This window comes from Salvelinus namaycush, unplaced genomic scaffold (assembly GCF_016432855.1).
Source record: "Salvelinus namaycush isolate Seneca unplaced genomic scaffold, SaNama_1.0 Scaffold286, whole genome shotgun sequence".
Classification (NCBI taxonomy): domain Eukaryota; kingdom Metazoa; phylum Chordata; class Actinopteri; order Salmoniformes; family Salmonidae; genus Salvelinus; species Salvelinus namaycush.
The window spans coordinates 126,526-151,787 of NW_024059741.1; the positions used below are offsets into that span (position 1 = coordinate 126,526).

Below are 25,262 nucleotides of genomic sequence, written 5' to 3' on the forward strand. Positions count from 1 at the left end.
AACCTGAAAGGCCGCTCAGCAAGGAAGAAGCCACTGCTCCAAAACCGCCATAAAAAAGCCAGACTACAGTTTGCAACTGCACATGGGGACAAAGATCGTACTTTTTGAAGAAATGTCCTCTGGTCTGATGAAACAAAAATAGAACTGTTTGGCCATAACCATTGTTATGTTTGGAGGAAAAAGGGGAAAGCTTGCAAGCCGAAGAACACCATCCCAATCGTGAAGCACGGGGGTGGCAGTATCATGTTGTGGGGGTGCTTTGCTGCAGGAGGGACTGGTGCACTTCACAAAATAGATGGCATCATGAGGACGGAAAATTATGTGGATATATTGAAGCAACATCTCAAGACATCAGTCAGGAAGTTAAAGCTTGGTCGCAAATGGGTCTTCCAAATGGACAATGACCCCAAGCATACTTCCAAAGTTGTGGCAAAATGGCTTAAGGACAACAAAGCCAAGGTATTGGAGTGGCCATCACAAAGCCCTGACCTCAATCCTATAGTAAATTTGTGGGCAGAACTGAAAACGTGTGTGCAAGCAAGGAGGCCTACAAACCTGAATCAGTTACACCAGCTCTGTCAGGATGAATGGGCCAAAATTCACCCAACTTATTGTGGGAAGCTTGTGGAAGGCTACCCGAAACATTTGACCCAAGTTAAACAATTTAAAGGCAATGCTACCAAATACTAATTGAACTGTATATATTGCTGAGGGTATTTGTCAGGCAGGGAGGCTATGCTATTGGCTGCTGAGCAGATGTTGGCTCTAGCAGAGTGTCTGAATCTCAGCCAGGCAGCCAGTCAGGCAGGCACAAGATCCCCAAGAGACTACAGACAAGAGAGGACAACAACAATATCAACACAAACACACACACAGATACGCGCTTACGCACACAACATTAATTGGTGAGGAAAAGGAGAATGTTGTTCCCTTATTTCCCATAACATTAACATAACTATATCACACGTCCGTGCTTATAGTAACACTATCTCCCATCATCAATAGCAGAGGCTGTAACACATGTAATTAGCGTGATTGTGTGGAAACACCCTCAGTACATTAGCCTATATCCTACATACTCAACTGTCGGATCGCGGACTGGATCCGGACCCAGAACGGGGTCAATATGGACCGTAGGTCCCCCCCCAAAAAATATATGATAATTATACTTATTTTTTACTCGTCGGGCTTCGACCCTTGGTACCATAAACACACAAGACATGGAAGAATGCATAGAATTGCAGGAAATTTGCTTTAAAACTGCAAATTGTCTATCCGCCAACAAGAGGGGTGTGAACAGTTTCAGGTCGCATGGGTTGTGAGGTGGGGGTTTGTTACTACGCTGATAAATGACATTATCCATCTGGACCTTTGCCACCTAGGAAATGTGTGTGACCGGACCTTCTCAAATAGTACTTGAGTACCCCTGGCCTCTATCATGCCGCACTATCCCCCATGCCTTAGTCTACATGCAGCCTATGTGTTTTTCACCTCCTCCACCAGTGGCTTAGGCCGTAAGCCCTGATAGGCTATGGAGAGGACAGTCAGAGGAGAGACCCGTGGGATATTGGGTTGTTGGGTATCCTCCAGAGTCCTGGGCTGCATCCCAAATACCTCTCTATTCCCTATGTTTTGACCTGGGCCCATAGGGAATAGAGTGCTATTTGGGATTCACACCAGACTAACCTGGCCAGCCTTCCACAGTGACTGCAGGACACAGACATGCATCCTATGCAGGGATGCCAAGAGGAAGGGGCCAGTGCCAGTCAACATTGGCATTTAGTACAGCTAACATGTACAGGCCATCTTGGTGTAAAATTTCATCTTTCCCTCTCTTTCATTCTATCCCCCTCTCTCTCTATTATAGTCTCCTCTCCATCCCTCAATCTGTATTTGTCCTCTCTCTCTCCCTCCTTATGCTGTGTTCAACTTCCTATAGCACCAAGCCCACTGAGAGGATGAGATGATAGTGTTGTCAGTAATGTGCAGAGCTAATGTGCAGAGCTAATGTGCAGAGCGTGCACCTCTACAGGACAAAACACATCATTCCTTTGTAGCTCAGTTGGTGGAGCATGACGCTTGTAACGCCATGGTAGTGGGTTTGATTCCTGGGACCACCCATATTTAAAATGTATGCACGCATGACTAAGTCACTTTGGATAAAAGTGTTTTCTAAATGGAATCTATTATTATATATTTATTATCATTCAGAGTGACTGAACACACGCAAACACCCTTGGACACACACACACAAACATCCAGAGAAACACACAGATACACACACACACACACACAGACACACACACACACACACACACACACACACACACACACACACACACACACACACACACACATATATACACTGCTCAAAAAAATAAAGGGAACACTTAAACAACACAATGTAACTCCAAGTCAATCACACTTCTGTGAAATCAAACTGTCCACTTAGGAAGTAACACTGATTGACAATACATTTCACATGCTGTTGTGCAAATGGAATAGACAAAAGGTGGAAATTATAGGCAATTAGCAAGACACCCCCAATAAAGCTCAGACATGGAGTATGCTATCGTTCCTTTCTTCTTTCATGATGAACTTGAAAGGAGTGACAACGCTTATTTAAGAGTGCTGCAGTTCTCCTGCTGTAGAGGTCATCTTTGAAATGGGAGGGTGATTCTGTTCAGACAGATGATTGTGTCAAAAGCAGTGAACTTGAACATTGTTTTGTTGCAGTTTGCTGAGGACTTTTTGTTTAATTCATGGAATCCCATTAAGTCTTCTCTTCCTTTTGATATTCAATCTGCATATTAATGATGTTTTCACTGAGGTGCTCGTACTTGTTATGGTGCGTACTTGTGTGTGTGCAGCACAGTACCTGTATATACACTGCTCAAAAAAATAAAGGGAACACTTAAACAACACAATGTAACTCCAAGTCAATCACACTTCTGTGAAATCAAACTGTCCACTTAGGAAGCAACACTGATTGACAATAAATTTCACATGCTGTTGTGCAAATGGAATAGACAAAAGGTGGAAATTATAGGCAATTAGTAAGACACCCCCAATAAAGGAATGGTTCTGCAGGTGGTGACCACAGACCACTTCTCAGTTCCTATGCTTCCTGGCTGATGTTTTGGTCACTTTTGAATGCTGGCGGTGCTCTCACTCTAGTGGTAGCATGAGACGGAGTCTACAACCCACACAAGTGGCTCAGGTAGTGCAGCTCATCCAGGATGGCACATCAATGCGAGCTGTGGCAAGAAGGTTTGCTGTGTCTGTCAGCGTAGTGTCCAGAGCATGGAGGCGCTACCAGGAGACAGGCCAGTACATCAGGAGACGTGGAGGAGGCCGTAGGAGGGCAACAACCCAGCAGCAGGACCGCTACCTCCGCCTTTGTGCAAGGAGGTGCACTGCCAGAGCCCTGCAAAATGACCTCCAGCAGGCCACAAATGTGCATGTGTCTGCTCAAACGGTCGGAAACAGACTCCATGAGGGTGGTATGAGGGCCCGACGTCCACAGGTGGGGGTTGTGCTTACAGCCCAACACCGTACAGGACGTTTGGCATTTGCCAGAGAACACCAAGATTGGCAAATTCGCCACTGGCGCCCTGTGCTCTTCACAGATGAAAGCAGGTTCACACTGAGCACATGAGCACATGTGACAGACGTGACAGAGTCTGGAGACGCCGTGGAGAACGTTCTGCTGCCTGCAACATCCTCCAGCATGACCGGTTTGGCGGTGGGTCAGTCATGGTGTGGGGTGGCATTTCTTTGTGGGGCCGCACAGCCCTCCATGTGCTCGCCAGAGGTAGCCTGACTGCCATTAGGTACCGAGATGAGATCCTCAGACCCCTTGTGAGACCATATGCTGACACATGCACATTTGTGGCCTGCTGGAGGTCATTTTGCAGGGCTCTGGCAGTGCACCTCCTTGCACAAAGGCGGAGGTAGCGGTCCTGCTGCTGGGTTGTTGACCTCCTACGGCCTCCTCCACGTCTCCTGATGTACTGGCCTGTCTCCTGGTAGCGCCTCCATGCTCTGGACACTACGCTGACAGACACAGCAAACCTTTTTGCCACAGCTCGCATTGATGTGCCATCCTGGATGAACTGCACTACCTGAGCCACTTGTGTGGGTTGTAGACTCCGTCTCATGCTACCACTAGAGTGAAAGCACCGCCAGCATTCAAAAGTGACCAAAACATCAGCCAGGAAGCATAGGAACTGAGAAGTGGTCTGTGGTCACCACCTGCAGAACCATTCCTTTATTGGGGGTGTCTTACTAATTGCCTATAATTTCCACCTTTTGTCTATTCCATTTGCACAACAGCATGTGAAATTTATTGTCAATCAGTGTTGCTTCCTAAGTGGACAGTTTGATTTCACAGAAGTGTGATTGACTTGGAGTTACATTGTGTTGTTTAAGTGTTCCCTTTATTTTTTTGAGCAGTGTATATACAGGTACTGTGCTGCACACACACAAGTACGCACCATAACAAGTACGAGCACCTCAGTGAAAACATCATTAATATGCAGATTGAATATCAAAAGGAAGAGAAGACTTAATGGGATTCCATGAATTAAACAAAAAGTCCTCAGCAAACTGCAACAAAACAATGTTCAAGTTCACTGCTTTTGACACAATCATCTGTCTGAACAGAATCAGCCTCCCATTTCAAAGATGACCTCTACAGCAGGAGAACTGCAGCACTCTTAAATAAGCGTTGTCACTCCTTTCAAGTTCATCATGAAAGAAGAAAGGAACGATAGCATACTCCATGTCTGAGCCAGAGTAGTGAGTGGAGCGGAGCTGTTGAGAGGAGCGGAGCTGGTGCGAGGAGCGGAGCTGGTGCGAGGAGCGGAGCTGGTGCGAGGAGCGGAGCTGGTGCGAGGAGCGGAGCTGGTGCGAGGAGCGGAGCTGGAGCGAGGAGCGGAGCTGGTGCGAGGAGCGGAGCTGGTGCGAGGAGCGGAGCTGGTGCGAGGAGCGGAGCTGGTGAGAGGAGCGGAGCTGGTGCGAGGAGCGGAGCTGGAGCGAGGAGCGGAGCTGGAGCGAGGAGCGGAGCTGGAGCGAGGAGCGGAGCTGGTGCGAGGAGCGGAGCTGGTGCGAGGAGCGGAGCTGGTGCGAGGAGCGGAGCTGGAGCGAGGAGCGGAGCTGGTGCGAGGAGCGGAGCTGGTGAGAGGAGCGGAGCTGGTGCGAGGAGCGGAGCTGGTGCGAGGAGCGGAGCTGGTGAGAGGAGCGGAGCTGGTGCGAGGAGCGGAGCTGGTGCGAGGAGCGGAGCTGGTGCGAGGAGCGGAGCTGGAGCGAGGAGCGGAGCTGGTGCGAGGAGCGGAGCTGGTGAGAGGAGCGGAGCTGGTGCGAGGAGCGGAGCTGGTGCGAGGAGCGGAGCTGGTGCGAGGAGCGGAGCTGGTGCGAGGAGCGGAGCTGGTGAGAGGAGCGGAGCTGGTGCGAGGAGCGGAGCTGGTGCGAGGAGCGGAGCTGGAGCGAGGAGCGGAGCTGGTGCGAGGAGCGGAGCTGGAGCGAGGAGCGGAGCTGGTGCGAGGAGCGGAGCTGGTGAGAGGAGCGGAGCTGGTGCGAGGAGCGGAGCTGGTGCGAGGAGCGGAGCTGGTGCGAGGAGCGGAGCTGGAGCGAGGAGCGGAGCTGGAGCGAGGAGCGGAGCTGGAGCGGAGCGTGCCCAATTTGACTGGAGCATGGAGCGAGATTCCCAAATGCTCCAATTTTTCTCTAGTAGCGCTCACTTTGACCTCAGGGCATGCCCGGCCCAGCATGCATTTGTAGTGTACTTGTGTGCTGCTATAGCTCCTTGATTTAGCTACTGTCATGGAGTTCGCTAAATATTTTCATAAAGAAACTGAATCAAGGTGACTTACAAAGATGAGGACCAAGAGCAAGAAAGTGTCCATAGTAGTGTCCATAACTAAAGAATCATTGTGGAATCTGAAAAGCATGATGGTGTACTTTACTTACTACATTGCACATGCTAAAAGAAAGCAACGAGGTGGATAGATAACTACGTGTGTCATTGTGGCAAAGTATTTATAAACAAAAAATCTGATCTCTTAAACGTTTCATTCATTTTTGTTCTATAATCTATAGAATAGGCCATAATTGAATTTGGCCCAATAGACCTGGCATATTCCCACGTTCAAGGAGCTTTCCGTTTTGATTGGGTTATTTTGCCTAAAAACCTTTAGGCCTACCTATAGAATAATTTAAAAAAACAACTCTGCATCTCTGCCCAGCCTGGCATCAGTGGCCAAAAGGTGTTTAGCATCTCCAGTGGCTCTGCAAGTGTGGAGAGGATATTCTGCGATGCTGGCCTGCTCCCCAGGCACCATCGCGTGAGCCTGAAGGCAGACTGGCCAAACTCGTGTTTCTGAAAAATGAATTCTAAAAATGAATTCAAAAGGCACTAATAAGTCATATTTCATTTAATTTGTATATAATTCTAAGTAAGTCATAGCCTATATGCACAATTTATAGACTATACTGATTTAATACCACAAAATGTTGTTTAAATGCTGAGGTCTTTATGTCCCTACCAGCCTATTGTGTTGCAGTCGTAAATGTTTCACAATGTATTTCTTTGTAGGCTATAGCCTTAAAATAATAGAAATACTATAGCCTAAATAATTCATTTTCATTACTTCTTTGGCTCCCTGTCTGGCTCCTGACCTATTTAGAGTGTTTATATGCTATTTAATATGACATGTAGCCTATTTGAAATTATGAGCGCTTCTTACATTCACCTTTTCATACTTTTCATTTAAATCCATATGGTTTGGTATCAATACTTCAAAACCAATTGGTAGGTCCAGATAGTTACAAAAATAGATAGGTGTTGGTTAAATTGTGATTTTAATGAATGGAGCGAATTTGGAGCGGCAGTTTTTTTCCTTTGAGTGCAGAGCGTTTTTAGCTGAGCTGTTGGAAAGGACGATGAGCCCTGGACGATCCATGAGCAATGAGGGGGATTTCCAAACGCTCAACTTCGCTCACAGTGTCACGGTCGTCTTGAGGTGAGAGAGTGGACCAAGGCGCAGCGTGAGAAAAATACATCTTCTTTTATTAGACGAAGATGAACCACGAACTAAACACTTACAAACTAAACAAAACAACCGTGAAGCTAATGACGTAAGTGCATACACAAGCATCAAACGTACAACATAGACAATTACCCACATTAACCTAATGCCTATGGCTGCCTTAAATATGGCTCCCAATCAGAGACAATGAATGACAGCTGTCTCTGAGAACCCTTCAGGCAACCATAGACTTACCTAGACAACTACACTAGACACTGCCCCATACACATACAACACCCCTAGACACTACAAAAACACATACATTCCCCATGTCACACCCTGACCTAACTAAAATAATAAAGAAAACAAAGATAACTAAGGCCAGGGCGTGACAGTACCCCCCCCCCCCCCCCCCAAAGATGCGGACTCCGGCCGCAAAACCTGACACAGAAAGGGGAGGGTCCGGGGTGGGCCCCATCATGGCGGCGGCTCGGGTGCGGGACGTGGCCCCCACTCCACCATTGTCAATACCCGCTTTGGTAGCCTCCTCCAAATGGCCACCCTCCAAATTAACCCCACTGGATTAAGGGGCAGCACCGGACTGAGGGGCAGCTCCGGACTGAGGGGCAGCTCCAGACTGAGGGGCAGCTCCGGACTGAGGGGCAGCACCGGACTGGATGGCGGATCCTGGCTGGCTGGCTCTGGCGGATCCTGGCTGGCTGGCGGATCCTGGCTGGCTGGCGGATCCTGGCTGGCTGGCGGATCCTGGCTGGCTGGCTCTGGCGGAACCTGGCTGGATGACGGCTCTGGCGGATCCTGGCTGGATGACGGCTCTGGCGGATCCTGGCTGGATGACGGCTCTGGCGGATCCTGGCTGGATGACGGCTCTGGCGGATCCTGGCTGGATGACGGCTCTGGCGGATCCTGGCTGGATGACGGCTCTGGCGGATCCTGGCTGGATGACGGCTCTGGCTGGTCATGGCTGGATGACATTTACATTTACATTTAAGTCATTTAGCAGACGCTCTTATCCAGAGCGACTTACAAATTGGAAAGTTCATACATATTCATCCTGGTCCCCCCGTGGGAATTGAACCCACAACCCTGGCGTTGCAAGCGCCATGCTCTACCAACTGAGCCACACGGGATGACGGCTCTGGCTGGTCATGGCTGGCTGACGGCTCTGGCTGGTCATGGCTGGCTGACGGCTCTGGCTGGTCATGGCTGGCTGACGGCTCTGGCTGGTCATGGCTGGCTGACGGCTCTGGCTGGTCATGGCTGGCGGAAGGCTCTGGCTGGTCATGGCTGGCTGACGGCTCTGGCTGGTCATGGCTGGCGGAAGGCTCTGGCTGCTCCTGTCTGGCGGAAGGCTCTGGCTGCTCCTGTCTGGCGGAAGGCTCTGGCTGCTCCTGTCTGGCGGAAGGCTCTGGCTGCTCCTGTCTGGCGGAAGGCTCTGGCGGCTCCTGTCTGGCGGAAGGCTCTGGCGGCTCCTGTCTGGCGGACGGCTCTGAAGGCTCATGGCAGACGGGCGGCTTTGCAGGCTCAGTACAGACGGGCGGCTTTGAAGGCTCAGTACAGACGGGCGGCTTTGAAGGCTCAGTACAGACGGGCAGTTCATGCGGCGCTTGGGCAGACGGGCAGTTCAGACGGCGTTGGGCAGATGGGCAGTTCAGGCGCCGCTGGGCAGACGGGCAGTACAGGCGCCGCTGGGCAGACGGCAGACTCTGGCCGGCTGAGACGCACTGTAGGCCTGGTGCCGGAACTGGAGGTACCGGGCTAAGGACACGCACCTTCAGGCTAGTGCGGGGAGCAGCAACAGGACGCACAGGACTCTGGAGGCGCACAGGAGGCTTGGTGCGTGGTGTAGGCACTGGTGGTAATGGGCTGGAGACACGCACCATAGGGCTAGTGCGTGGAGGAGGAACAGGGCTCTGGAGACGCACAAGAGGCTTGGTGCATGGTGCCGGTACTGGTGGTAATGGGCTGGAGACACGCACCACAGGGCTAGTGCGTGGAGGAGGAACAGGGCTCTGGAGACGCACAGGAAGCCTGGTGCGTGGTGTAGGCACTGGTGGTACTGGGCTGGGGCGGGGAGGTGGCGCCGGAAATACCGGACCGTGCAGGCGTACTGGCTCCCTTGAGCACTGAGCCTGCCCAACCTTACCTGGTTGTATGCTCCCCGTAGCCCGACCAGTGCGGGGAGGTGGAATAACCCGCACTGGGCTATGTAGGCGAACCGGGGACACCATGCGTAAGGCTGGTGCCATGTATGCCGGCCCGAGGAGAGGCACTGGTGGCCAGATGCGTTGGGCCGGCTTCATGACATCCGGCTCAATACTCAATCTAGCCCGGCAGATACGAGGAGCTGGTATGTACCGCACCGGGCTATGCACACGTACAGGAGACACCATGCGCTCTACTGCGTAACACGGTGTCTGCCCGTACTCTCGCTCTCCACGGTAAGATCGGGAAGTTGGCGCAGGTCTCCTACCTGACTTCGCCACACTACCCTTTAGCCCCCCCCCCCCCCCCCCCCCCCAAGAAATTTTTGGGCTTGACTCACAGGCTCCCTACCGCGTCGTCGTGCTGCCTCCATTCGCCGGTATCCCTCCGCACATTGCTCCATCGAATCCCAGGCGGGCTCCGGTACTCTCCTTGGGTCGATCGCCCATCTGTCGATCTCCTCCCAGGTATTATAGCCCAGATCCTTCTCCTGCTTCCGTGCTAGCTCCTCAAAACGCCGCCTCTCTGCTTTCGCTGCCTCCAGCTCAGCTTTGGGGCGGTTATATTCTCCTGGTACTTCGCGGTCCAGAATTTCCTCCCAATTCCTATAGTCCTGTGTTCGCTGTTGCTGCCTTGATTCTCGCTGCTTGGTCCGATTCTGGTGGGTAATTCTGTCACGGTCGTCTTGAGGTGAGAGAGTGGACCAAGGCACAGCGTGAGAAAAATACATCTTCTTTTATTAGACGAAGATGAACCACGAACTAAACACTTACAAACTAAACAAAACAACAAACAACCGTGAAGCTAATGACGTAAGTGCATACACAAGCATCAAACGTACAACATAGACAATTACCCACATTAACCTAATGCCTATGGCTGCCTTAAATATGGCTCCCAATCAGAGACAATGAATGACAGCTGTCTCTGATTGAGAACCCTTCAGGCAACCATAGACTTACCTAGACAACTACACTAGACACTGCCCCATACACATACAACACCCCTAGACACTACAAAAACACATACATTCCCCATGTCACACCCTGACCTAACTAAAATAATAAAGAAAACAAAGATAACTAAGGCCAGGGCGTGACACACAGGCTCTGGTCTGCGCCCCAAATGGCACCCTATTCCCTTTATAGTGCACTACCATAGGGTTCTGGTCAAAAGGTATACACTATATAGGGAATATGGTGCCTCTATCATATTCAGGAAACTTGTTTAGGTTCCCCAATGCATAGACAAGCAGCTAGCCTGCACAACTAAAGCATCTTCTCCTCCAGCTATAAACCCATTTTAAGAGGCTGTACTGATGTATTCTCTAGAGGTGCACTGCTACACACGGTGGATTAACACTTGTGGAATTCTGTCTGGTTTGATCTGTCTCTTCAATGCCATGATCACATGGTGTAGGTTTACAGTCAGTGGTTGCTCTTCCTTCATACAAAAAACTATGACTCAGGCAGTCATCTCTTTGGAATATGGGAAATTCTGACAAAATAACCGACTTAGGAACAGCAGGAAATGCGAACTTGTAGTGTATTCGAGGTTAAAAATGGAATCTAAAGTTTGTAATTTCCACTTAAAATGTCAGACTTAACGAAAAATGTATCAACCCCTACAAAAAATCTCCATTAATTCTAATCCACATAATAATTCACATTTCCTGTTGCTGCAGGATTATTTTCCGGCTGTAGCAAACTGGCTCAAATGAAGACCCAACATCTGTCTAGGTAGATGATCTGAACTGTCCAGACAAATCAATGAAGAGCTGCCTAGCTATTGCTCATTGCCAAATGAAGACGAGAAGGGACAGATGAAAGTGATAATGTCTGAAGGAGGGAGAGAGACAGAGAGAGAGAGAGAGACATCTAGAAGAAATTCATAACAACATTCGGCCACATTCATTTCTCAGTTTCCCAGTTTCGCAGACAGACATGCATTGGTTCTGTAATCCAGGAGACGAAACAGACTTCATAATCTCCTGCTTGATTCCCAGTATGACAAAGGCTGAGAATTACTTTTCAGCAAAAACATTTAAACGGGTAAATGTAATGTGCAGGGAGCAGGATACACACGAGGCGGTGCATAAAAGCTGGGATATTGGATCATTAAACTGTTTTGATTACACTGATAGACCTCTGCTCAACTCAGCATGCACTCCTCAGCCAGATTCATTACTACTGCTCAGTTCAGTTTGCTTTGGTTCACGTGTGAACTTTTTGGCTTGGCACGACTCGACCACCTGTGTGCGGTGTGTATGTGTGTGTGGTGTGTGTGTGTGCTTGCGTGCATGTGCGCTTGCGTGTGCAGGCATTTATGCATCTGTGTGTGTGTGCGTGAATCTGTGCTTGAGTGTGTGTACTCTACTCTGAGCCAGCTCATTAGGCCTCTATGGCACACAGTGTTAGTGATGGATTAGTACAATGGGCAAGTGTCAGTGATGAGGATGGCTAGGAACAGTACAGGGACAAACACAGGCCATCTGTTTGGTCCTGGCCAGGCCTGAGACACAGCAATCATAGCGGGAGGCCAGGTCTTCTGGGTCACTGCTCCACAGTGGTCTGAGGAGAGGAGAGACAGGCACTACTGCACCCATAGCAGCACACAGCACAGAGACAGTCCACGCTGGATGTGCTCGTCGCAAAAGCGAACCCCATAGGGAATGGCCTGCAGAGACGTACTAGATATATACACACATCTATACAGAGATACAGCACAGTATGTACACACAATCAGCTTCCTCTTCTGCAAACCAGCTACACTACTGCCGGTGCTTTAGTCATACAGTGATATAGTGCATGTTCTGCTGTGTCATGTACACTCAGTGACAGTTTATTAGGTACAACCATCTAGTACCGGATCGGACACCCAGTCTGAATTCTTCAGGAGTGGACTTCGAAAGGTGTTGGAAACATTCCACAGGGATGTTGGTCCATGCTGACACGATGGCATCACGCAGTGGCTGCAGATTAGAAGGCGGTACATTCATGCATGCATTTATACATCTGTGTTTAGTAAGTGACTGAGTGTGTCGGGAAACAGCCTTTTCCATCTCATCCCAAAGATGCCCTACTGGGTTATGTCAGCAACAATGTTCAGATATGGTGTGGCGTTCAATCGATGCTCAATTGGTATCAAGGGACCTAACGTGTGCCAGGAAAACATTCCCCACACCAGTACACCATCGCCAGCAGCCTGTACTGTTGACACCAGGCAGGATGGGTCCAAATCCTGACTGCCATCAGCATGACACAACAGGAACCGGGATTCGTCGGACCAGGCAATGTTTTTCCACTCCTCAATTGTCCAGTGTTGGTGATGGCGTGCCCACTGGAGCCGCTTCTTCTTGTTTTTGCCTGTTAGGAGTGGAACCCAGTGTGGTCGTCTGCTACAATAACCATCCATGACAAGGATTGACGAGTTGTGCGTTTTGAGATGCCGTTCTGCACACCACTGTTGTACTGCGCCGTTATTTGTCTGTTTGTGTACCGCCTGTTAGCTTACACCATTCTTGCCATTCTCCTTCGACCTCTCTCATCAACGAGCTGTTTTCTCCCACATGTCGGCCGCTGACTGGATGTTTTTTGTTTGTCCCACCATTCTTGGCAAACCCTAGACACTGTTGTGAGTGAAAAGCCCCAGGAGGGCGGCCATTTCTGAGATACTGGATCCGGCCCGCCTGGCACCAACGATCATACCACACAAAAAGTCACTTAGGTCACTCGTTTTGCCCATTCTAACTTTCAATCAAACAGTAATTGAATGACTCAATGCCTATCTGCCTGCTTTATATAGCAAGCCAAGGCCATGTGACTCACTCTCTGTAGGAACGATCCATTTTCGTGAACGGGGTGGTGTACCTAATAAACTGGCCAATAACTGTATATACTGTACAGTACATAGCCTTCACTGCTCTGTCATGTATATACTGTACAGTACAGAGCCTTCACTGCTGTGTCATGTATATACTGTACAGTACAGAGCCTTCACTGCTGTGTCATGTATATACTGTACAGAGCCTTCACTGCTCTGTCATGTATATACTGCACAATACAGAGCCTTCACTGCTGTGTCATGTATATACTGTACAGTACAGAGCCTTCACTGCTGTGTCATGTATATACTGTACAGTACAGAGCCTTCACTGCTGTGTCATGTATATACTGTACAGTACAGAGCCTTCACTGCTCTGTCATGTATATACTGCACAATACAGAGCCTTCACTGCTGTGTCATGTATATACTGTACAGTACAGAGCCTTCACTGCTCTGTCATGTATATACTGCACAATACAGAGCCTTCACTGCTGTGTCATGTATATACTGTACAGTACAGAGCCTTCACTGCTGTGTCATGTATATACTGTACAGTACAGAGCCTTCACTGCTCTGTCATGTATATACTGTACAGTACAGAGCCTTCACTGCTCTGTCATGTATATACTGTACAGTACAGAGCCTTCACTGCTGTGTCATGTATATACTGTACAGTACAGAGCCTTCACTGCTGTGTCATGTATATACTGTACAGTACAGAGCCTTCACTGCTCTGTCATGTATATACTGCACAATACAGAGCCTTCACTGCTGTGTCATGTATATACTGTACAGTACAGAGCCTTCACTGCTCTGTCATGTATATACTGCACAATACAGAGCCTTCACTGCTGTGTCATGTATATACTGTACAGTACAGAGCCTTCACTGCTCTGTCATGTATATACTGTACAGTACAGAGCCTTCACTGCTGTGTCATGTATATACTGTACAATACAGAGCCTTCACAGCTGTGTCATGTATATACTGTACAGTACAGAGCCTTCACTGCTGTGTCATGTATATACTGTACAGTACAGAGCCTTCACTGCTGTGTCATGTATATACTGTACAGAGCCTTCACTGCTGTGTCATGTATATACTGTACAGAGCCTTCACTGCTCTGTCATGTATATACTGTACAGTACAGAGCCTTCACTGCTGTGTCATGTATATACTGTACAGAGCCTTCACTGCTGTGTCATGTATATACTGTACAGAGCCTTCACTGCTCTGTCATGTATATACTGTACAATACAGAGCCTTCACAGCTGTGTCATGTATATACTGTACAGTACAGAGCCTTCACTGCTGTGTCATGTATATACTGTACAGTACAGAGCCTTCACTGCTGTGTCATGTTTATACTGTACAGTACAGAGCCTTCACTGCTGTGTCATGTATATACTGTACAGAGCCTTCACTGCTGTGTCATGTATATACTGTACAGTACAGCGCCTTCACTGCTGTGTCATGTATATACTGTACAGTACAGAGCCTTCACTGCTGTGTCATGTATATACTGTACAGTACAGAGCCTTCACTGCTGTGTCATGTATATACTGTACAGTACAGAGCCTTCACTGCTCTGTCATGTATATACTGTAGGCTATACTGTAGAGTGGTGTCAGGTTCTCTCTGGGCTGCTGTCTCATCAATCTACAGAGAGAGCCGCAGTGCTGAAGGGAGAGAGGAGAGAGAAAGAAAGAGAGAAAGAGAAAGAGAGAAGGGGAAGAGAGAAAGGGGTGAGAGAGAGAGCGAGAGAGCGAGGGGAACAAAGAATGGATTCTGTGCTCAGAGGTTCAGATACCAGCTAGGAACTAACAGGAAGGAGACTGGAGCTGGGAGAAGGAGAGTAAAGATCTCTAGGGTGACATGGGTACAAATATAACACTGCCCCTTTGGCATTACCTGGGAATAAATACCTGGGAAACAATATGAAATTCCTAACAATATGATGCACCACCTAAACGTTACAGCTCCTAGGCTAAAGACTCGTCTGAGGGACTCAGTGGACACTTCCATGCACCTCAAACTATTGGGATTGTTTTGTCTTTCTATTTTCTCTTTCCCTCTGTATTTCCCGACACACTCAGTCACTCACTAAACCCTGTTGAACTTGATTGTGTTACAAGATCTGCCACTCAGGTAGATTACAAGCTTAGAGGCATTAGAAATGTCAGATCAAGAGTTGCAGACTGTAGCTAGGTAAGTAATGAATCCCAAAGAGGTAGCAAACCACAAAGCACTATGGGAAGAGTTATTGTCCAGAAAAGACTAGGTAGAAGGAAAGGAGTAGGAGTAAGATACAGTACTATTATAAACTGGGTGGTTCGAGCCCTGAATGGCTGAAAGCTGTGGTATATCAGACCGTATACCACGGGTATGACAAAACATGTATTTTTACTGCTCTAATTACGTTGGTAACCAGTTTATAATAGCAATAAGGCACCTCGGGGGTTTGTGATATATGGCCAATATACCACGGCTAAGGGCTGTGCCCTAGCACTCAACATTGCGTTGTGCATAAGAACAGTCCTTAGCCGTGGTATATTGGACATATACCACACCCCCCCGTGCCTTATTGCTTAATTATACTATGCCAAGATATTACATTTTACTTATCTTGTTTACATTATTCTCTGTCTAATCTTTCTTGAGGGAAGTTGTTAATTTAAAGTAATTCATGATAAATCCATCTGTATCTCTTAATTTCTCTGGACAGATTGGGGCATCCTAATACTGCTCCATATAGGATGAAAATGTACACTGAGAGAATATACTCTATACTGAGAGTGACTACAGCGGGAATCTTCATTGCTCCTGTGCTGACTGTGGATCCTACAGGCACTGCTGCAGAGTCCTGAGCTTCCCAGTGACATCATCACTGGGTGAGGAGAGAGGGAGCATGCAACGGTTGCAAAGTGAGCTAAACGATTATATTTTTGCTTCCTGGCTGCACCACAACGAAATGAAATATCACTACTAGCAGCAACATATCTGTTGCTATCGTGGTGTGTGCGTGCGCATATGCGCACGTGTCTGTGTGTGCGTCTGTGTGTGTTTGTGTATAACAGCCCCAAAAAGATGTGTGCTGTGATGCCTGCAATCGTAGCAGTCTGAGGTAGAGGTGAAATGCTCCATGAAATATTCACTCCTGGCACACATTTGTATTATTTATTGTCGTGGGTCGGCACAGCAACAGTAGAGCCGCTTGATCCCTAAACGGACAGTCAGAGACAGCTACGTCATCACTGCCTCACTGCTGACGGAAGCAGCCTGTCAGTCCGCTCTGCAGGCAGGCACTCTGTGGCTCGAATGTCTGTCTGACAGCGACTAGGTTCATATTCACTAAGCTACAGAGAAAGGTGTTTATCTATCAAGGTTTGTAAGCAACAGAACTGTGCTTATGTTCCAGTAAGGCAGAACATTCTACTTTATAACCAGTAATGTATGCTCTGGTATGTTCCTGATACTTAATAGGACGTGACATGGTATTAATGTGTATTGTCTGGTAATGACTTAGTATAATTCAAAACAACTAGTAACTAATTAACGACCCAAACAAACAAACAATTCATAGGCTATTAGTGTGTAACAGCAATTTTACCATGGAAGTAAATACCATATCAAAATATTTCTGTGCTTCTTATCCGACACTCTACAGGTCACCTGGGACTGGTGTGGTTAAAGGTCCACTTCTGGTGCTGCTGGCTAAATATGGAGGTGTAAGGTTTCATGCACCGCCTGCCTGAAGTTGGCAGTCAACCAGAGATGTTTGTTTTGTTCTTCCAAACTGCTATGGAGTATAGCGTATCTTAACAGCTGTACAGCACTGACTCCAGGAATGGGTTAGGGCACAGCAGCTCAGATGCATGCAGCTTAACCAAGTATTAGAGAGATGCATCTTGGGTTTATCAGTTGTCATGGTGAGTAGTTAGTAAAAGTAAAGGAGAAAACTCACCAGACCAATTGTCGGTCTGCACAGTACAGGGCTGCTCCTCCACCGTTCGCTTGCTGTCAGAGCGGTGGGATATAGGGACCACCCACCGTTGGCGACTGACCATAATGACCATCATTTTCGCCCGTTTCTACATGTAGAATCGCTTTGCACTTAGTTTTCAAATTACGTCCGCCACTCTGTTCAGAGGTGGTAAGTAGTCTCGCTGGCAGACGCTCGCCAATCCTACCGGTCTGTCCACGTCGTAGTAGTAAAAAACAGCACCATTTCAAGCTGTCAGTGACAATGATGCAAATGTTTAAATTCTGAAATTTGGCATCAGAGATTTTTTAAACATTGCTGAAAGAGCAGCAATCAAAGGGACAAGCTAAAGCAGTCAGTGTCTGCATCCTAAATGGCACCCTATTCCCTATGAAGTGCACTGCTTTTGACCATAGCCCCATAGAGCCCTGATCAAAAGTAGGGCACTAAATAGGGAATAGGGTGACATTTGGAATGTATCCAGTGACATCATTAGAATTATGGTTATTACTGTCATGACCGCAAATCATCCTAATCTGAGAACGCACCAAGGCCTTGGAGGATTTATCTCACTATCCCTCTACATTATGGATTAACCATGTTGTTGCAGGGCGCCTTCGAATCAAAGTGACATGCGTTGTGTAGATTCAGCTCTGTGGCGTCAGGACTGGTTCAAATAGTATTTGTGAGCGTTTGCTTGAGTCTGTTTGCCTTCACTGTACGATTCCATTAATTCTACTGCACCAGGCATAGTCAACTAAGCACAGCGAAAGTATTTGAAAGACAAATACTTTTTGAACTCAGGCCTGGTGGCGTAGAGTAGGCCTGTAGCTAGAGGGACTGATAAGCAGAGCTGTGGCTGTCTAAATCACATTTTACTGCTATTCTAGGTTCTATTAAGCCTGAGCCAGCAGTTAGAAATACATATAAATAGGGGAACAGCAATCCCAGTCTCAGGATTATCATGGGGTGAAATGATCCCACTTGGAACCCTCTCTCTCTCCTGTGATGTAATGTTCACTCTAGGTGGAATTTCAGTTTCAGGATTTATTTGGTATTGCATCTAGGAGAGATTATTTTGACTGGGAATGATTGGGGATTAACCCACATGCAGTTTTAAGAAGTCCTTTTGGTAATAACATGTTTATGTACAGTAACAAATGCACATATTACAGTCCAACTTTAAAAAAGTACAATTTATAAAGGCTTTACATAGCATACTTCATAATCACAACATAAATGCTTCACAAAGAATCTATAAGTGTATGTCATACTCTATAAATGGTGGATAAACATACATAGTGCGTTGTGTCACATTTGGCAATTGACACCACAGTGGGAATGGTTATGTCACCCTTTATAGAGCATGATATACGCTTATAGATTATTTGTGAAGCATTTTTGCAGTGCTTACAAAGCCTTTATGCATACTATTAAAAGTCTTAAAGTCGTACTTCGTTTAAAGTGAGACTCAACAACTAAATGTGCAAATATGATCAAAAGACGAGTATTGTATAATAATGAAGAAAATGCTTCGATAATTTTAGATCATCTTTGTTTAGATAATCTCTGTTAAATTTCAAGGGTCTGCTTGTAATTTGACAATAGGGACATAATTATGATCAAACTGTATGGCATAGGCATGAGAAGAAAGAAAAGCGAACTTGACATCTACAATAGGCTTTTCTATCTGAATGTAGGCTCCAAAAACAAAGCTGCCTAGCCCTTTCCTGCAGTCAATGACCAACAGCACCCTCTTTGGCCTCATGGATGAAATGTTATTCATATTTTTCCTAATTTAATCAGTATTAAAGATTATTTTAAAAAACCTGACACGAAATCCAGTGTTTCTATGTCAAACTGTTATATTTCAATCTTCTGTAATGTATATAAAGTGTAATATTGGGATGCAAACTCAAAATGTAATACATTTCAACTCTATATCTGACATGGTACAGGTGTTACGTCCGTCGTTGGAAGAAGGAGACCAAGGTGCAGCGTGGTAAGCGTACATCTTACTTTATTTTGATGAACACCAAAAAAAAAAAAAAAGATAAACGAACGTAACGTTCTGCAGGCTACACAGTAACTAAGCAAAAACAAGATCCCACAAACTCAGGTGGAAAACAGGCTGCCTAAGTATGAGCCCCAATCAGAGACAACGATAGACAGCTGCCTCTGATTGGGAACCATACCCGGGCCAACAAAGAAATAGAACACATAGATTTTCCCACCCAAGTCACACCCTGACCTAACCAAATAGAGAATAAAAAAGGCTCTCTAAGGTCAGGGTGTGACAGTACCCCCCCCCCCCCCCCCAAAGGTGCGGACTACGGCCGCAAACCTGAACCTATAGGGTAGGGTCCGGGTGGGCATCTCATCTCGGTGGAGGCTCCGGTGCGGGACGCAGACCCCGCTCCGCTTGAGGCTCCCCGCCTCTGGTGCGGGGATAGTCGCCGGGTACTCCGGACCGTAGATCGTTGTCGCGGACTCCGGACCGTAGATCGTCGTCGAAGACTCCGGACCGTAGATCACTGCTGGAGGAACCGAACCACTGATCGTCGCTGGAGGCTCCTGACTGGGAGCCATTGCTGGAGGCTCCTGACTGGGAGCCGTCGCTGGAGGCTCCTGACTGGGGACCGTCGCTGGAGGCTCCGGACTGGGGACCGTCGCTGGAGGCTCCGGACTGGGGACCATCGCTGGAGGCTCCGGACTGGGGACCGTCGCTGCAGGCTCCGGACTGGGGACCGTCGCTGCAGGCTCCGGACTGGGGACCGTCGCTGGAGGCTCCGGACTGGGGACCGTCGCTGGAGGCTCCGAACTGGGGACCGTCGCTGGAGGCTCCGGACTGGGAACCCTCGCAGGCGGCTCCGGACCGCGGAACCCCCGCTGGAGACTCCGGACCGCAGACCGTCGCTGGAGACTCCGGACCGCAGACCGTCGCTGGAGACTCCGGACAGCGGATCGTCACTGCAGGCTTCGTGCCATGGATCATCACTGCAGGCTCCGGGCCATGAATCATCACTGGAGGCTTCGGGCCATGGATCATCACTGGAGGCTTCGGGCCATGGATCATCACTGGAGGCTTCGGGCCATTGATCACCACTGGAGGCTTCGTGCCATGGATCATCACTGGACGCTTCGTGCGTGGAGCAGGCACAGGACGTACCAGGCTGGAGGCAGGCACAGGACGTACCAGGCTGGAGACACGCACTGGAGTCCGGGTGCATGGAGCTGGCACAGGATATACTGGACCTTGGAGGCGCACTGGAGGTCTGGAGCGTAGAGCTGGCACAACGCGTCCTGGCTAGATGCTCACTTTAGCCCGGCAAGTGCGGGGTGCTGGCACAGGACGCACTGGGCTGTGAAGGCGCACTGGCGACACAGTGCGTAGTCGGCGCAGGATATCCTGGACCGAGGAGGCGCACTGGAGGTCTGGAGCGTAGAGCTGGCACAACGCTTCCTGGCTGGATGCTCACTTTAGCCCGGCAAGTGCGGGGCGCTGGCACAGGACGCACTGGGCTGTGAAGGCGCACTGGCGACACAGTGCGTAGAGCCGGCGCAGGATATCCTGGACCGAGGAGACGCACTGGAGACCAGGAGCGCTGAGCCGGCACAACCCGTCCTGGCTGTATGCTCACTTTCGCACGGCAAGTGCGAGGAGCTGGTACAGAACGCACCGGGCTGTGGATGCGCACTGGAGACACATTGCGTATCTCCGCAAAACATGGTGCCTGAACGGTCACCCGCTCCTTAAAGTGAGTGCGGGGAGTTGGCTCTTGTCTGAAACCTGGCTCCGCTAACCACCCTGTGTGCGCCCCCGAAAAACATTTTTGTGGCTGCCTCTCGTGCTTGCGAACCCCGGTGTCGTCGTTTTTCCTCCCTTTCTTTCTCCATCTGCTCCCATGGAAGGCGATCCTTTTCAGCCAGGATCTCCTCCCATGTCCAGGATCCCTTCCCGTCCAGGATCTCCTCCCATGTCCAGGATGTCTGCTCCTCCTGGCCACGCTGCTTGGTCCGTTTGTGGTGGGATCTTCTGTTACGTCCGTCGTTGGAAGAAGCAGACCAAGGCGCAGCGTGGTAAGCGTACATCTTACTTTATTTTGATGAACACCAAAAAAAAAAAAAAGATAAACGAACGAAACATTCTGCAGGCTACACAGTAACTAAGCAAAAACAAGATCCCACAAACTCAGGTGGAAAACAGGCTGCCTAAGTATGAGCCCCAATCAGAGACAACGATAGACAGCTGCCTCTGATTGGGAACCATACCCGGCCAACAAAGAAATAGAACACATAGATTTGCCCACCCAAGTCACACCCTGACCTAACCAAATAGAGAACAAAAAACGCTCTCTAAGGTCAAGGCGTGACAACAGGTGACTTGTTTTTTTAAGCCCATAACCATGTGTGTGAAGTGTATACTTTTGTTTCAAAGTAGATGTGTTTAAGACTTACCAAGAATCACTCTGTGTGAACCTGATTTAGCCCACTGCAGTAAAAGTTTAACAAACCCCAACATTACCAGGCAACACGCCAGGCAGTAAACAACATAACTTAACAACGCCCACTTAGACGAAAGCAGCGGAAGTCTATTTCAATAATGCATTTACAAGACAAAATCAGAACTCCATCCAAGTCCTGCATTAGACTTCCAGGGAACGGTGGTGATTTCATTAGTGCACCACAGAATGCAGCATCTTGACTGAGGCCTGTAGACTGTGGACGTCCCAAATGACACCCTACTTTTGACCAGACTCCTATGCACCCTGGTTCAATATAGTGCACTACATAGGGTGCCATTTGGGACACCACCACTGACTCTGTGCCAGTGCCTCAGTCACCCATACTGATGAGGAGGAGAGGACTTCTCTGCTCATCTGGATCAATAACGTTCTATGAAAGACAGAGACATATTTAATTCAAGCTCCTGTCTAAAGTCATTAATAAATGTACTTGTTTCTTTTTTAAACTTGTATGAATTCCAGGTGAATTGAAGAGGGTAAAAGTAAGGAATACCATTGTGCCATAAGACTAGAAGAGCTTTGGGGGAAATACAGTACACTTCAAGACTTGGCTAGGAGTGATTCCAGTTTCCTTCAGGGTGAGCAAGACCAAACACCATCAGAAGTTAAAATGCTCATCTTGCCACAAAGTCAGTGCATCTCAAAATCTTGAGTTCCCTCCTTTTTGAAAACATTTATTTAATTACTCCAGTGGGCTAAATCAGGGTCACACAGTGTTTCTTGGTAATCTAAAACAAAACTACTTTGAAACACACATGGTTATAGGCTTACAAAAAAGAAGATACCTGTACCATTTCAGATCATTTTGAGTTTCCATCCCAATGTTACACATTATATACATCACAGAAGGCAGAACTATAACAAAACCGTTTGACATATAAAACAGGATTTTCAGCATTTTTTTTAACAATGTTGATTCATGAAATTGTGAAAAATATTAATAACATTCCACCCATGAGGCCACTAGATGGCACTTTGGTCATTCAACTGTAATCAGTATCATAAAGGGTTTGAATATGTCCTGTTCCAAACCACCCTGTAACAATAGAGAGCAGCAGATCCAGAGATGCATTCTGAATAGTCTGTCTGTCTGTCTGTCTGTCTGTCTGTGTCTGTCTGTCTGTCTGTCTGTCTGTCTGTCTGTCTGTCTGTCTGTCTGTCTGTCTGTCTGTCTGTCTGTCTGTCTGTCTGTCTGTCTGGCTGGCTGGCTGGCTGGCTGGCTGGCTGGCTGGCTATCCATCTATCCATCTACCTCCCCTTCCCTCTCTCTGTGAGAGAATTGCAAATCAGCAACAACGGTCTGAGAGTGATTCAAATGTGACTTGTGACTTGTGACAAGCCTTAAAATGTGTGTCCTGGAGATGTGTCTTGTGTTTCAATACTTTGTCTCTCTCTTAGAGCAGATGCAAGGACCTGATCAGGCATGGATCAGCAAAAGGAAGGCCAGGGTCATTACAATACTCAGAATGTCAGAGGTTCTGATACAAAGAATGCAAAAAATGGTCATGTTGATTGATTGCAGATGGCTGACCTCTTCTTATACTGTAGATTCTCTGAAAAGGTATCAGCATTTGTTTACAGACTTTACATGGTTGGTGTTAAATCCTACCATTTCCTTTCAATTCAGTGTTTCAGTCACATTGGAAAGTAGGCTGTAGCTTTCCTTTGTTGTCAGATCCCAGAGATGTTGGTGAAGGTCTCTACCTATTGTCATTACTAATATGATGGTGAGGAGAACTGTCACATCTCTAAGCGTCCGGGTTAGGAGACACACTCACAAACTGTTATTGATGCTGATTATCACTCTCTACCTAGGCCAAGCCAGTCTAAGACCAAGACAAACATAGAAAATGTGAAAAGTGTCATAGATCAATAGATGATCCATAGATGATCAATATTGCATGATGAACGATTCAGGACAGTTGCAGTGCACCGAAGCCACGCTTCCAAAATTCAGCCAGCAGAATGACATCAAATACCCGATGAGATACATTAGATCTTTACACATTTAATACGCAATGCAGATTACGGTTTTCTCTATTTTCATCAAGCTGTCATGTGATGCGCACAGGTAGCAGATACTCATACGAAAGAGACATGACCCACACTGGGGCAACCAACGGTGACAGCAACAGCATCAATATAATAGGTTCCCTGATTGCTAAACAGGAACTGACCTGGATCGTGCAGGTGTACTCCGAGTCATCCAGCAGCCTCACCGTACAGTTGTATTCTCGTTCCAGATTCCTGATGCTGCCACTCATGAAACGGCTCAGCATCTTCTTGCTCTGTGTCTGTGAATGGGACCACAAAAAACTGCACACAGCATAGATGTAATGTCACATCAACAACGTCCCTCCTCTTTGGTCCAACACCTGGATAGCAGCAATGTCAATCTACAGCGGTGGTTGAGCATCGTATTTCCGGTAGCCCAGATGTGATATCGCACTGAATGCTCAACGGCTGGGCAACCAACGAATGTATACTGTATCACTCAATGTGATAACATGTTAGCCTGCTGCTGAGGTCCAGTTAAACTGTTATCATACCCCCACACTCTTCATTGCTCTCTTCAGTCAAATGCTGCTGGGCGGGCCACGGACTAGTCTCTGAATGACGTGTCTGCGCGCAAACGACAGTCAAAGCCGAGGAAATTGGCTACATTTCTGTGTGTAAACCACAGGTTGGTTCTCCGCGGGAGCAATGTGACGAATAGTAATTTCGAATCTCCCACGTTTCCATCAGAATGCAGGGCCATGCCCATCAGCTGAAATAATGCCAGTTAGCCTACACCACCAAGGATACGAATAGCCAGCAAGGACTGCTCGACCTGATTAGATGACTTGCTCAGTTCAAGAGCTGTTTACATTGTATTTCAAATCGCACCGTATGCAAATGAGTGCATCACGCGCTCGAGGAGAGCCGCTGGAAAGGAGGTTGGCGAGCGGGAGGTGTTAATCGTAGACTGTTTCATAATACAGAGAATGCAATAGTCATATTTTTCTAGATTCAACCTTTGAAATAACCTAGGGAATATGCAATGTCCATAATTGCCAACAGTAACCACTGAGGTAAGGGAAAACAATGATAATGTAACTTATTATAGCCTAATATGCCTATAATTGATCTCATCCGGGGTGTCTATAATTTATTGCATAGACTAGGCCTACTATTAGGATTGTCTGGTTATGCAATAGGCTGTTGGCTCCCTCAGTCTGCTCAATTTCTAGTGCAGTCTGCTCTTGGTAGTCTTGAGCAGGTGGGCAGCTAGACCACTAGGAGAAGCCGCTGGAAATGGTTGACATAACGGTATGTACCTGCCCTACCTGCTTTACCGTTATCTCAGTGTGCGCTTATAATAAGTAGAGGGGTGGATGGGATCGCAGATCACAGAATAGGCTATCAACACATGTGGAATGCATGTAGCTGTAGGAGATGAATATATTAGGCTACACAACAGCCCTGTGAGTATCGGAAGCTGTCAATGATATCACTTATCAATTATTAATGAAAGACTCATGTTTCAACCAAGTTTTGTTTAACCCGTAAGAGTCTAAACCCTGTCTATGTTCTACTAAGCTATATGGAATTGTTTTAAGAAGGTCATACCAAGGATCATTTTGCTATTTGGTTTTGAAGTTTAAGACCCCTTGAAGTATAAAAAAAAATATGCACAAA

General features: G+C 47.7%; 1 protein-coding gene across 1 annotated transcript in view; it reads right to left on the minus strand.

Moving 5' to 3' along the window:
* The window catches only part of LOC120039635 (FERM domain-containing protein 5), a 139,178-nt gene extending 115,315 nt beyond the window's left edge, over positions 1 to 23,863 (minus strand). The window contains exon 1 of the mRNA XM_038985049.1: positions 23,762 to 23,863. Coding sequence (XP_038840977.1) covers positions 23,762 to 23,863 — 102 coding nt within the window. The remainder of the gene's footprint in view (positions 1 to 23,761) is intronic.
* Positions 23,864 to 25,262: the final 1,399 nt, after the last annotated feature.